The sequence below is a fragment of the Anopheles cruzii genome, chromosome 2, assembly GCF_943734635.1.
Source record: "Anopheles cruzii chromosome 2, idAnoCruzAS_RS32_06, whole genome shotgun sequence".
Classification (NCBI taxonomy): domain Eukaryota; kingdom Metazoa; phylum Arthropoda; class Insecta; order Diptera; family Culicidae; genus Anopheles; species Anopheles cruzii.
Window position 1 is genome coordinate 2,319,252 of NC_069144.1, and position 14,531 is coordinate 2,333,782.

Consider the following 14,531-nt stretch of genomic DNA (forward strand, 5'->3'; position numbering starts at 1 on the left):
CACAGCGAAACGTCAAGAAGCAGGCGACGAAGAAAATGCACAAATGCGCGACTCACGGATGGGGGGGCATTCTTGAAGTTGGGCGAGGGGGGGTCCACCGCCGCCGGAGTGAGCCGGAGTGTCCCAAGGGGGCCGCGCGCGCTTGCATCACCGCTAATGACGTGCCGGCCGTGGCCGGTGGCCGGTGAGCTTTCGAGAGAGGTTTGCGTGCGAATGCACCAACCGGAGTTGGCGATGGGGAAAGGTTGCACTTCACGATTAGAGCGGGGCCGAGTGGCGGGGACAAAATTGAAAGCGCGCCTACGGTTTGCCATGGACTCAATGATTAACTTCATATTAAACGTAACCGGTGTGCAGGTCCGAGTGCACGTCGGCGGTAAAATTAGCCCAACCCGGGTCCCGGCCGGGACATTAAACATGCATCCCCTGGGAACCCCCGGCGCATTCCACACGTCTAGTGGCGAGCGGAGCGAACCTGATCCGTCTACCGCGCCACGCCAGAGAGAGAGACGGGGAGCCAGCAATCTGGCCCATTATGGAGATTTCCTGGAATTTTAAAAGACGAAACCGGAGAAGCGTCCGTGGTCCGCCGAAAAACCGGACGCCACCGCCGAGCAGGTTATTTCCCAGGGAACCGACGGGGCAGCCGGGGTCCTGAAACCGGGAACCACCTCCGTGGAACGGAATCGATCATCGATTCATCGGTTTTTCGGGAACGACGTGCGGATTGCGAATGATGCCGGGGGCCAGAGACACGAGAATGAGTCCCCCGGGAGGCGGGAGTCGGTGTCGTTCGGTTGCACTTTGTGCCTAGTTGTTCTCGGTTCTCGTCCCAGTATTAATCTATGAATTATGCGCGGCGACCGACAGCGAACAAGAATCAACCCAATCAACCTAGAGACGCCGAGAACGTCGATAAATATGTCCCATAATTGCTTTGTAGGCAAACACTGCCCACGGGGACAGGTTCACAATCAGAGCCCATCGATGCTCAGTTCGCCCCGTCCTGGTCCATAATTTGCCATGTTTACCGACCGCGCATAACTGTCACCGCCGAATGGTAGGACCCCCGCAGGGCACGCATTTCGATTCCAAAATTAAACGCGGCCAGCAAATTTATTCTGCCGACTGATCCAAAAGTAACCGCGCGGGACCTCCTGTGGCGACGGCGGCGGCACTGGCGGCTCCGTAAACTAGGAGAAGGTGTTCCGTTGTTGACACTTCGTTCATCACTTCATTCCGTCGTGTTTAGAAGCCGCGATCGTCGCCGCGGTGCGGTGTCACTGATTGCGGTGTCCTACCGTGCGATGATTACTCATAATTTTTGCGCCCGGTCCGATAAGCCGCTAATCGCTGTGATCTCCACGATCTCCACGATGGGCCCAAATTATGTGCCACGCGCTCACCGGAACATCGGTAAAATGAGGGACAGCTGATAAAGGAGCGCGTTGAAGCGGAGACCGAGCCAGGGTATACGATTTCAAGAATCACCCGATTAGCGTCTCAATTTAGAACGGGGACGAAAAGAACGCGAGTGTCTGAGTGGCCATTTTTGGGGCCACTCGAGAAAATGCTTCGGAGCGCCAATTGATTGGTGGTCATCAGCGTGTGTATGTTTTATTAAAATTGCCCCGGCCAACACGTGCCCCGGCCACGCAATTGTCCTCTCTCTCGCTTGTCGCTTCTTATCCTCCGGTCCTTAGGCGTGCGCGTCGAGGACCTCGACGCGCTTCCAAATTAATGAGAAAACGTTTTAACGGGAGCACTCGCCGGAACGGCGGACAACACTAATGTGACTAATTGTGCTGTAAATTACATCGTAAAGATGCATATCGAGGAAGTGTGTTGAATAATTTATGATGATCACCACCGGCACACACGTTTTTAATGCGCGAATACTGACTAGTTTAAGCTCAACTCAGGATCACCTCGGGCCGCCGTGTGGCAGAAAAATGGCGCAATTTGGCTTCGAGGACTCCTCCTCGGAGAACGAGCAATGCTCATGCTGTCCAATCTTTGCTTCCTACCCGGGAGACGACCTGCAGAACCGCGTTCCGACTGGCTGGCCGCACCGTGGGGACCGTGTGACATTGATTACTCAAACCGCATACAAAGTTCGTGATTGCAATCAGAACAGATGTCGCGTCCGTGCGCCCCAAACGTCCCCCACCGATCGATCGATCGATCGATCGATCGAAAGTGTAAAGAAACTGGAAGAATTTATGTCGATTGTTGCTGGTGCGCTGGTTGGCCTCTTTTTTTGTGGCCGGAGCTGGCATCATTAATTTGTTAGATTTCCGAAACCGCCGGAAACCCGTTCCCAGGAGGAGCAAACCGCAACCGAGACATCCCGCGCGCCGTTTGACGAGAGACAAAACTCGGGACTCGGGACTCTCGGGGATCGTATCGCGCGCATCGCGAAATCAATCTTTCGTCTTCGGTCTTGGACGGGAATTTCGCCGTTTCTTCGGTCCCAAAAAGTTACGCACAACAATGCTCCCGACCCCGGCCCGGAGGTGGCCGGGGGCTGGGCGGGCGGAATTCGATCCGAATGTTCATCGAATCGAAGCGCGCGGTGCGCTTGAATGTTTCGAAGGAACTGGAGAAGGAAGCGACTGGACACCATGCTCGCTGCCGCCACCGCCGCCGGTGGTCGTCGTCGCCGTTGGCCCTTAAACTGGGCGGGCGCCCAAAGTCCAGTGCGTGTGGTCGGGCGCGTCTTATCAACTTCCTTGCATCGCACAACAGCAATCATGTCGCGTCATTATATCAATCAGAATATATACCCGGGAGCGCTGTGTGTCTACGTGGCGCATTTTGTGCGCAGTTTAGTGCGCTAAAAAAGGAATCATTTCTCGATCATTCCGCCCAAGGAAGACGCTCTCTGACTGATCATCGTTTCCGACGCCAGCGAAGCGCCGGTTGAGTAGCGTTACAATCATCGACACCGAGATCGATCCCAAATAGTAGCACGTCCGAGGGCGCGGCGCAACTGATCATTGCTCCGGACCTCGGGCTGTCCGGTTGACACGACTTATGATGGCTTACTCTTCAATTATGGAATTCCATATTTCAATTCCCAGACCACCGCGGGGCAATCTTCAGCCGCCGGTGGTCACCGGAGCGCTCACTGACCGGTGGCTGCTACTGCGCTGCTAATAAGCCACCGGAACGTGTGAACATGCGCATGAAATGTAACACGATACGTGCCAAACGGGGCTACGATTGTGAATGTTCTCCCGAGGACCACCGTCGGATGCGCAACCATCCGTTCCGGAGCCGAGTTCTTCTTTGCTTCTCGAAGCTCTTGGAGGACACGCCACTTTGGCTCCGGTCTACCGTTTTTTTCTGCAGCCCCAAGTGCCACTTGAGGTCCACGGCGGATCAGACTGCTTGGATGAGTAGCGGCCGCCGCCGCCGCGATTATGTGGCCACAATTTATGCCCCCTCGGTGTCAATTTACCCCAATTTGACAGCGTCTGGCTCATCCGTCATTTTCAAATCAAATTAAATAGAAAAAAGAACGTTTGTTGCTCCAATCACGCTCCGTCGTCGTAGGTCCCCGTCCGGCCGTTCTATTGCGTGATGAGCGGTTTTATTGGATTAAGTCGGACTAAAATCCGACAAAAATGGCACAGGAGACACCGGGCAGTAATTGAATACTCGAGTGCTCCGTGCTCCGTGGGTGTAAACGATACGTGTCGGGGTCCGAAATCCGCTTCAAATCCGTCAAATCCACACACCCATCCACACACACACATCCCTGGGGCCACTGGGAGTGTTGTGATAATCTGATTAAAGCGCCACGAGCCAAATTAAGCTCACGAAAAAACTCCGAAAGAAAACCCGCTGCGGTCAGAGAGAGAGAGAGAAGATAACCCCGAAAATTGGCTTCCGAACCGGTGGGACTGGGTAATCGTTGCGTGGAAAATGCGAAAAACTCCCCGTTCGCTATCACCCGTATCATGTTTCGGTGGCCACCCTTTTTGGGGGGGGTTTATATCGGTTCCGGTCGGACCGGCAAGAAACACGCGCAATCATGCGTTGGTTCGCAATCACAAGACAACATAATGGGATAGGGCCCCCGCTCCGGGACAGGACATCAGCCGGCCGGCGGCGTGTAACGGTGTGGTCCTTTGTCCGCACGACTCACGACGCAAGACTCCCGGGCCGGTGGCCGGTGAAGATCGTGACTGCGTGGTCCGCCAGCCCACCCGCCCAGCACACTCCCGTCAGTCATGCTCCAGTTTCGTGGTGCAAAATCGATACGGAACGGTCCGTCGAATGGGCTAGGCAACTAGTATGTTGCCAACGCATAGCTCGAAACGAGTTTTCACTCCGGCTCACTCGCTGCCCTATCTCGCTCGCTCCGATGTCCCCGGCGGAGGAAGCGGCGATTAATAATTGCGCGCGGAAGCATGGCGATGAACGCCATTTTGTTGGCCGCACAACGACGACGACTACGACGATGATGATGATGATGATGATATCTGCTATACACACCCTCGTCGTTGTCGACTGCCGCCCCAGCGCTGCTGGATCGATCGGGGGTAATTATTACGGCGCGGGACCTAATTCTGCGGGTGGCGGCGATGGCCGTGGAAATTACCGGGAATCGTCCCCCATTGGTGACTGTCGGGTCGGGTGTAAATAATTTGTCGGTCGGCCGGCGCGGTGGTAGCATTTTCCTCAATTTTCCCACCCACCGCACACAGCGGGCGGGCGCGCACCCCCCAGGAGAATCAATCATCCAATCGGGCACCGCGGTATTTTCCAGGTCTGTCGGGGTAGTTTTGTGTGATTTTCAGTGTCGGAAAACGGGAATACCTTCAGCAAGAGGCGGCGGCTATACCCGACAATTAAGTTTATCCAGATTGTGTGTCTTTTTTTTCTTTCCGTGCGTTCCAAACAACATCCTGAGTGTTCTGACAGCTCGAGTCGCGTCGGGAATGCCGGTTATGGCTTATGCATGGGCTCGGCTGGACAGCTTGGAGGCATGAGGACTAGTTAATGGACACTAATCATCCCCGCCCGAGGAAGGGCATTGATTTGGGGCGCTGGGGAGCGCTGGCCTTTAACTGCGCCTTAGGTTTGGCTGTCGCAATATTTAATCAACGGCAGGCACCATTTTACTCAAACACAGCACAAGAAAACGGTATGTAAAACATAGCAACCCGCGATACGCGCTTCGGTCTGTCGAAGGTATCCTCGGTCGCCGCTTGCCTCGATGTTCATGTCATCGCCACAGAAGGGTGCCCTTCGGTGCTCGGCGACGCCAAATAAGGTTCCTGTCATAAATCGGGGCCCGTCGAACGTCACGTCGTCCGAGCTTGCAGCAGGCGCGCTATTCATAAGGCGCTTTTTTGCGCCCCGATGTTTTGGCGTGGCCTGGCCAGGCCATACGGATTGAATTTTTGAGCAGCTTTTGAGCTGAAACGGGTTGCAACGGGTTGTCTTGTCTGTCTGGATGCTCCAACCGAAATGTTGACTTGTTTTTTGGGCCGCTACACCTCGAGCTGCGCACTGGGTGACACATTAAAATCATTAACCCGTTTTCGCGCGCGCTCGCCCTGCGCCTCTTGGACGGGCGAGAATGCGAGAAAATTAAAATTAATTTGAAATTAAAATTTTTCACAACTTCAACAACGAACGACGACTCCCGTACGATGTTGGCCTCCGTTCGCTCGCAGAGTTCTTTCATTAAACGGAATCGACACGACGGAACTCATGGAAGATGCATTCGATGGGCGCATAAGTGACGTGAAATTCAATTATATGATTGCTGCTGGTGCTGCTCATCGATTGCCGGTTGGCCGGTTGGTCGGTTGTCAGGATATTAACACTTCCCAGCCAGCGGGATGGCGCGAGAAAACTCAACCGGCGTGACACACACACGTTCGGGAGACAGGACAGGCCAGCGAGCCATCGGTTGTGGCCGTTATGAGCGATGCAGTGAATTTTAAAATTGCAATCCCAACGACAAACGACTCCACCGGAAAGGACTCGCCACTGGCTGGCGATGGCGACGGACAAAAACGGACCGGGCCGGCCATGTGGTGGTCACATTTTTGAGGAACATTTCTGACGTGCCCGCGGCTCAGTGAGGGGGGTTTCAGTGAGTTTGTCATTCGCCTAAATGGGCGAGAAGAGAAAATAAAATTTACACACCCAACGACCGACTCGAGACTAATGGAACTCGTAAATTTAACGTTAACCCGCACTCTCTCTCTCTCTCTGTGCGCCGGACGCACACGCGCAACACACGATGATCGACAATTACATGCGCGCGGTACAAATGACCGGCCGGGACGAAAGCTTCTGCAATGCTCCTGCTGCGGACGGAAGGCCGGCCGGCCGGTCGGACGGGGGGAATAAAATGTGCCAACAAGTGCAACCATTTCGAGTGTAACGTTTAAACAATTAACTCCCAAACGGCACCATAAAACTCCATAAAGACGGTCCCCCCCCCGGTGGTGTCTTGTCTCCCTTTTCGCCTCTTCGCCTGCCGACGCCGCCACCGGTGGGGACTGGATTTTGTGCGAATAAATAAATATTAATTAATCAGAAGAAATTTTATGATCCTCCTCGTCGGTCGCTGGGAAAGCGCACGATGGCGACATGCGACACGAGACATTGCTCGGTGGCGATTTCAATTTAAAATAAACCCGCGTGGCGTGTTCCTAGGGGCCTGGAAATGGGGCAAGCCGTGTGTGCTTTACCAAAATAAAATTCCTACAAGACCCACGGCAGCTGCTGCCGGCGAAGGGAAGGCGAATGAAAAGCGTAGCTCCGGCCCAGGTCGGCCCAGGAATGGCAGAAGTGGAAAACTTGCGTGAAAAGCGTACCCAGGACCCGTTGGTGTGGTGCGCGCAATATTTATGATCAATTTGTCGTTCACACATTCATGAGCACGGCCACGGCCTCAACTCCGGGGGTGAAAGTCAATTCCAGCCGGCCGGACGGCCGTTACTTGCGCGGAATATTTTGGACCCGAACCGAACCGAACTCTAGTAACAAGTTGTCGGTCATGACAGGACATGCGCGCACCTTACGAAACGGCACGTCTGCCGAAAAACCCGGCAATGCACCGGCAAGAGAACTCCACCGGACTCCCGCTGGGCTCGCGACTGTCAACAGCTCCGGTGGTCGCACACATTTCGCAGGAGGCGCTGGCCGCCAGGGACGCCACCACCAGGGACACGGGTGTGTGGTGTGCCGGAAATCAATTTCGTGCTGAATTTTAATCGATCTCCGGGCTCGCTCCGTTCGGTTCTTGGTTTTGTTCGCATCATCATTTTTGCTCCGGCCGTGATGACTTTCCGGGGCCCCAATGATTGATTTCCTTTCGGTTCGGGAACTGTGACGCTTGACGCTGGAGTGTTGTTGTTATTGCGGTCGATGCTGCCTGGTGTTTTGCTGAATGTTTCCAGTTCTTTTTTTGGGACAGGGACTCTTGTTGTACGTGTGTAGTAAGAATTTGAACTGCGTCATCGGTGGAGATGCATTCTCGAAGCGTCTCAACGATCTGCATTCGCTCGCCACAAATACGACTCAACTCTAGATTGGACCAATTGGAATTGGCCCACAACTCTCAATTTACATTGTCATAGCTTTTGAGCTAAATAAAATTATTTGATTTAAAAAAGGTAGTATTTATCATTAAAATGATCGGAACCATGTTTCAAGGAAGATAATTATTTCCCATAGCACTCTTTCCAATGGCCCAATTGGAATTGACCCAATCCTTACAACAACCGGTCCCGGGATTCTATCCACAACTTGCAATCTACATTGTCTTAATTTTAGAGCAAAATAAAATTATTTACTACATAGAAGAAAGTATTTGGCATTAAAATCATCGGAACTATGTTTCAAGAAAGAGCCGCCAAGAACACCAAACATTTCTCTTCCCATAGCATAACTTCTAATTGGCCAATTGGAAATGACCCAATCTTTACCCAACTATCAATCTACATTTTCATAATTTTGGAGCCAAAAAAAAATTTCCCAATAAAAGGTTTCGCATTAAAATCTTCGGCACCTTGTATTAATGAAGATCCGCCAAGAAAACCAAATTCCCACAGCATTCCTACAGCATAATTTCTCTAGTCCGGGAGAGGATCAGTGGCGCCCAAAAAGGACGTCCTGGAGATAAATAAAAACGTCTAAAAAAAGCATTAACATGGGACACCTCGAGACACAGCTTCATCCATTTGATGGGACAGGACAACGAAATGGAACTTGAAAAAAGTGCTCATTTCATGTCCCTTCATTCGACCCAAAAAAACGAACGATCACAAGCTGGAGGTCGATTGCCCATCACTCGCGATCACAGTTGATCTTTGAGGGAGAGTCCTTCCATACCAGCGATCGTCATTCCTGAACCGTGTTCGACCGCGTGTCGGGTAGTCTCCATCCGTAAACAGATCACGCACAACAATTCCCAGAAGCGTAATCGTAGACTGATCGTCGTATGCCGTCGAGGCGCCTCGGATCGAGCTAGGAAGCGATCGTTCCGGATCCGGCCAACAAGTTCGTAAAGTTCAATTTACCGACGGCAAATGGCACCGGGCGCACTTACCGGTTGGCGAGAGCTGCAGCGAGGGTGGCGGCAGGGATCCTTGGCCGGGGAGGGGCGCCCTGGGAGGTTCCATGCTCCACGGGGCACTCGGTAGTTGGGTAAACTCGCTACCGATTGCCGATCCAATCAACATTATACTAACGAGCGAAGGCACAATGTGGCACCGCCGAGGAGTGCGCAACTTGCTTGCTGCTCGTGTTTTTGGGCGGCTTACGCTACGGCCCACTTGTCCACTTCTCCGTGTGTCGGTTCTCTAAATCACGGAATCACTAACGGAACACAACGTGTCACTGCATTCTTCGATCACGCTGCTGCCAGCCTCCGGAGGACGAGCCTTTCCAAACACTGCGCGCGCTGTGTCCAGGGGCCACTGGTGTCATTTCTGTGCCATCTTCGACGTGTCATCCCCCCGGGGAGACTGACAGAACGGAGTCCGCCCGGAACGGAGGTAATTAATTAATTAATTACACTTTTGCGTTCGGCGCGCGATCGGCCCACGGCGACACCGGTTCACTTAATAGGTTAGATCAACATATCAACGGGTTCGGTATGTGTCAGCGCCGGAGCCGGAGAGACCAGTTCCCGTGGCCCGACAATAGACACGCGGGGGGCTCCTGTTGCCACGATTCACTATCACAGCACCAGCCAGACAGCGGCAGATTCATCGAGGTTAATGATGCTGTTTTTTTTACTGGCTTTGCTCCGCTTGGCGACACCTGCCACGTGTGTGTGTATGGTGGACGACACCTGCCACCAGGCCTCTTTTCCACGGCTGAATGTTTTGAACACACTCTCCGTCCGATTGTTTTTCTCGGCTCGACTCGGAATTTTCACCCCGTGACTCTCCGTGAACAGTGCGACTTCAAACACGCGCGACGGAACGGAAAACCGGTGGAAACCAACTCCGACGAGCGAGATGTCGGATGCGGACAGCGCTGGTATCGGTGAGAGACTGAAGCTAAGCAGGAAACGGGCAAACTCAAGCTCAAACTTGTCTCGACAAATCGAAATCGCCTTGAGTGGCTGAGTGTGAGTGTCGCTCGCAACACAAACCACTACCAGCAAGAGCGAGCGATACACACACACTCATCGCGCGTGACCATAAAGCGAACGAGAGAGAGCCGCTGATTGGTGGTGAGGAGCACGAGTGACCCACCCACTGACTTTACGTGCACTTTAAGTGCGTGTGTGCGTGTGTGTGTGCAGGGTGGGCAGGTGGAAAAGGTCCTGGAAAAGGGGGACTTAAAGCAGCGGAAGCTCTGTTCCCGAAAAAACCCCGACGGTAGGTAGCCAATATTATTGGGATCATCAAATGAGTGAAAATTGTATATTTTTCGGGATTTTTTCTAACTTCCCGATTACTTGAGATAGGTTTAGAAGGCAAAGAAACTTTATGGTGTCTTATTAAATTTTTATAATTAGAAAATGCTGGATCACTTCCAATCATCCAATTGATCGTATTTCATCATCGATCGACGGATCGATATTATTAACACATGGGATGAAAAATCATGAGCCTAACACAGAGATCGAGATAGTCTTATTTCATTCCCCGCTATTGTTATTTGTTATTTTCATTGTGCATTTTTTTTACTTTCGAAACAATGAAACAAAAACAATTTTGTGTTGTAATTTTACACTGCTCCTTTTAATGGAAAAAATACCGTTCAGGCGAAGCAATAGTTTGAAAAGTGTTATAGGGACTCCGATGCATCAAAACCAACAGTAAAACCTTGGTTTGCTGGCTTCAAACGTGGACGAGAAAACATTTAAAAAAATCCACAAAGTCGTTTTGTAAAATCGAAAAGCGAAATTTAGTCAGTTAGCTGACATTGAAAAGATACCAAAAGACGTGTTGGCTTTAAATTGCTTGAGCTTTTGACTATGAGAAAGCTTCTGTTTAAAATGGCTTCCACGTTTGTTCACTGTTGACCAAATAGCAAGAAACTGTTGATGATTCTGAGCAGTGTCATTTTTAAACGTAATAAATCGTAATTTTGGTGTCGATATGTGACAATGGATTTCAGGAATCCATCACTTCACTCTGGAATCAAAGCGATCGGCATCTGAGTAGAGAGCAACCAGTGATCCTCGTCCAAAACGCCCAAAAGTACAACAATCTGCTGGAAACGTTGTGGCCTCGGTATTTTGGGATGTGCGAGGTGTAATACTCATCGACTATCTTGAGAAAGGAGTCATTGAAGCGTTTGAAAGCTCCAATAAAGGCACCAGTAAGCAATTTCGCTCGAATGAAGAGGTTAGGGCTGAAAGTGAGGCCTACTTTGAGGCAAAAGATAAATCGTTCTATGAAAGTGCTATGGAAACGTCAGAGAGGCGCAGCAATGATTGTGTAGCTCTCGATGAAGATCCGTCGCACCTCCGTTTCCCCCGTTAGACCCGGTACTTTTTAGCCCGCGTGTTACATTCTCTCGCCGACCGTGTTTTTGTTGTTGTTGCCAATGCGCCAGTCGCATCATAAAGTGTGATCGTTTACGGTTTTTGCGGTTAATGACTACCGTCGCACTACGCACTATACGTCCCTTACGGACATCGTGCGGGGTGCCGGCTACTTAACACCCGACCCGACCGTTCCGCGCCAGGTTCTCTCCGCTGCGGCACGACGACGACGATTCAGGTTACCACCACCCCAGACTCTGACAGCACACTCTAAGAGACCTTCTTCCATTTGCAGCCCCCACAAATCTCGGCCCAGATAAACACACACACAGAGACACGGTGCCTTCCGGCGATTAATATATAACGCTTGCGTTCATTTATTGCTACTTACACTTATATTATGAATTATTATACACCCATTCTCCATTCTGTTTCGTTCCGCGGCTCTCTGTGTGTGTCGTTCCATTGTGGGGCTCCCCATCTTGCGCGTCGCCCGTTCCGTTTCGCCCTTCGCTTCTTCCAGGCCGACCTCGACCGTGACCGGACCTTTTAGCCGAACCTAGGCTTCCGAGACGAGAAGCCCTTAGATCCGAATGGGATGTTCCGCGGGATAAGGCGTCGCCCATAAATCGAGCCGAGGTCCTCGCTAAGCCGGCTTAAGCTAAGTAACTGAGCGTGAGCAACATTGACCGGTAATGCAACGAATCAATCGAATGAGTACTGGCCGGCCCTACGGCAGAGGTTGATTTTTCATGTAAAACACCTGCACCCGAGCATGGCCGCTCAAGATACTCCTTCAACCATCCCACAGACCACAACCTAATGGATCCATTTTTGGAACGCTGCCAGCTCCCGCTAGGTAAATAGATGCTAATAGGCCGCCACCGTGAGTACATAGTTCGCGGTAGGAAGAAAGAGTCCGAAAGAAGTGTGTTCGTCCGTCCGTGGATTAGCCCCTATCTTGCTGCTGGCACCGAAGGACGACCCGGGAGAACCCACTCGAGAGGAATGTGTAGGAAACCGAGGTGACCGAGAAGAGCGAAAAGCAAATACGAGGCGAGGCGAGCGATACGAGAGGATGTTTAGGATAAATGGTGATGAAAATGACACTGTTTAGAATGGCTCCGAGGCGGCCTCCGGGTGAAACTGATACACACGCGCGCGTGGAACCGCGTGGAGATCATCGGGGGGGACACGACCAAAAAAGGGAGCCATGAAAAGCCACGCCGACGCCCCAAATCGTGTGTTTCGGTGGTGAAAGATTGATTAATTCTTTCGACTTTCGACTGTCATTCGGCAGCATTCGGCTCCTTCACCTTAGGATCGGGTGACAAGATGACGTATTGGGGTCGGCTAAGACCGGCTTCTTTCCCGAAATTTCCGAGTCGACTTTATTGCACCCAAAGTGTGGACTGATGAGCAATTAAGGGTACGCATTTATAACCCACAGCACTCGCTACGTCGTATAGATTGGAGTTTATGTGGCCCAATGCCACCGCTCCTAACTCGCTAGGCCACAGATCCTTCGAATCGATCGGCGATCGTGTAAACGACTGCGCAACTAGCGCTTAATGACGGTTTTATTATTGGTTTTCGCGACGACGACGATGGCGCACAGGAAGGACCCAAGATGCGATGGCAATTAAATTCATTACACGAATAATTATTGCTCATTATTTGCTCCGAGCGAGCCACGTTGCCTCTGGCGGCGGCCGTGGCTCTCCAGGGCTGGCAGCTTCCGGAGGCTCCGCAGGATTTGCGTAACATCCGGATCGAAGTTGTTAATCATGATCATAGGTTTCAACGGTTCTCATTATGCGGTTGTTAGGATAATCCTTCACCGTCGCCGCTCGATAATTGCACTATTTAGCCACTTCCAGTTCCCGGGCTGGCCGGCCGTGATGCATTCCGCTTTGTCCGCGGGACACGACGGGACATTGTAAGCTGGAGCAACGAAACGAAAAAAACACGATCACGTTTTTAATTTTTCAAAGCGTCAAACCTAACAAAACCCTGCCGCCGCCTCTAATAACATCGTGCGAATTGTGGACACTTGCGCACCGCTCGGCTCGTAGTAATTAAGCAACAATTACGCGGCAACACACGCCTTCGGTTTTTATTTGCTCTGGTGCTGATCAAATGACACCTTCGCGTGAAATTATCGTTGCAATATTCGTTCGTTGTCTGTGATGTCGCGCTTCGCACCATTTCATAATTCCATCCCGGGAGGACAGCACAACAAAAAGCGCCACTCCGACGCGTTCTCACTCTTTCATTAGTGGCCGTAGCAATTATGCAAAGTGCGAAAGTGCATATTTACAGCCTAACGCAAAGGACGACAAAAAAACCGTGTCCCTGGCTCGCTATTAAAACCGCGGCCAATGGCGCACGGAATTAAAGATGTATCATCAAGGTGTTGGCCACTGGGTAGTAGTAGCCTTCAAAGAATAATAGAACTAAGATTTCTTTCTGCTACTAATACCTCGTTTTTATTTGCATATCGTCCTGGGATCGGAAATAGTGTATCAATTTGAACGACAAAACTGAAGGCCAACGGAAGACGGAATAAAATTCACCGAAAAGGGCACCCTTGTTGCCCTTTCGGTCGTCGCATTGCAGAGTCGTCGCCGTGTCCCATTTACATAATCCATCGATCGAAAATCATCATCAGCGCCACACCTTGATTATGCCACAGCCTTCGACCGGGCGGGACCTGCCGGGACTTGCGGACGATTGCGGAAGCCATAACGTGCCCCTCCCGAGGTCCGTGTTGTCCGGGCCTAATTGCACAACCCGGAGTGACAATTCATTCGAAGCAATCACAAGCAGCCGACTGTTAATGGAAAGGCGTCCGTGGTGCGGTGTCCACCGATAATTATTAGTTCCCCGGTGTTCGATTAAAGTTTGCTGCTGCTCCTTCAAGAAACTCCGATCGCACCGAGACAATGTCTTTATTTAGAGGTTTATTGTATGATTTTGAAACATACGTTCCCGCGTCTGGTTGTTTTATCGTCAATCTAATTTTAGTTCCGTGTCACCCGAGGGATAATGGGCCTTGGGCCCATTCGCTCCTAGTACGCTCTCTGAGTGCTGCGGCTGATTAATTTTTATTGTTATTATCCCGACGCAACTGTGGCAGAATTTTTCGCCGACCGTGGAACAGTACCCGGCGCCCGTCCGCCCGCCCGCGGCCATGATTCTCCGTGACATACGATATGGAACTAAATGGCTTTATTTAACCCGTGCGACATCGGCCAGTTAGCACCACCTTCGGCGGCCTGGGAACGGCGGCCATTATTGGCCAAAAGCACCATCGTCGCAGTCGTCGCAGTCGTCATCGCCGTGGTTTGCGTAAACGCGCTGGGAATGGTTTTAATAATATAATAAAGCCCGAACCGTTTGATGCAGCGCCCTCGCGGGCCGAGGGGGTGTCGGTAATCGTAAAAGCCGATGGCCACGCACTGCACTGCGCCTCTGCACTACCGAACACTTCGCCGGATCCCGGGTGGATTGCATTTTTATTTTTATTCGATTTGACTCGCGGACGATGAGT

At 51.6% G+C, this 14,531-nt stretch overlaps 1 protein-coding gene across 1 annotated transcript in view; it reads right to left on the reverse strand.

Moving 5' to 3' along the window:
* The window catches only part of LOC128269387 (paired box protein Pax-7-like), a 57,945-nt gene extending 49,231 nt beyond the window's left edge, over positions 1-8,714 (reverse strand). Inside the window, 1 exon segment of the mRNA XM_053006838.1 lies at positions 8,582-8,714. Coding sequence (XP_052862798.1) covers positions 8,582-8,714 — 133 coding nt within the window.
* Positions 8,715-14,531: the final 5,817 nt, after the last annotated feature.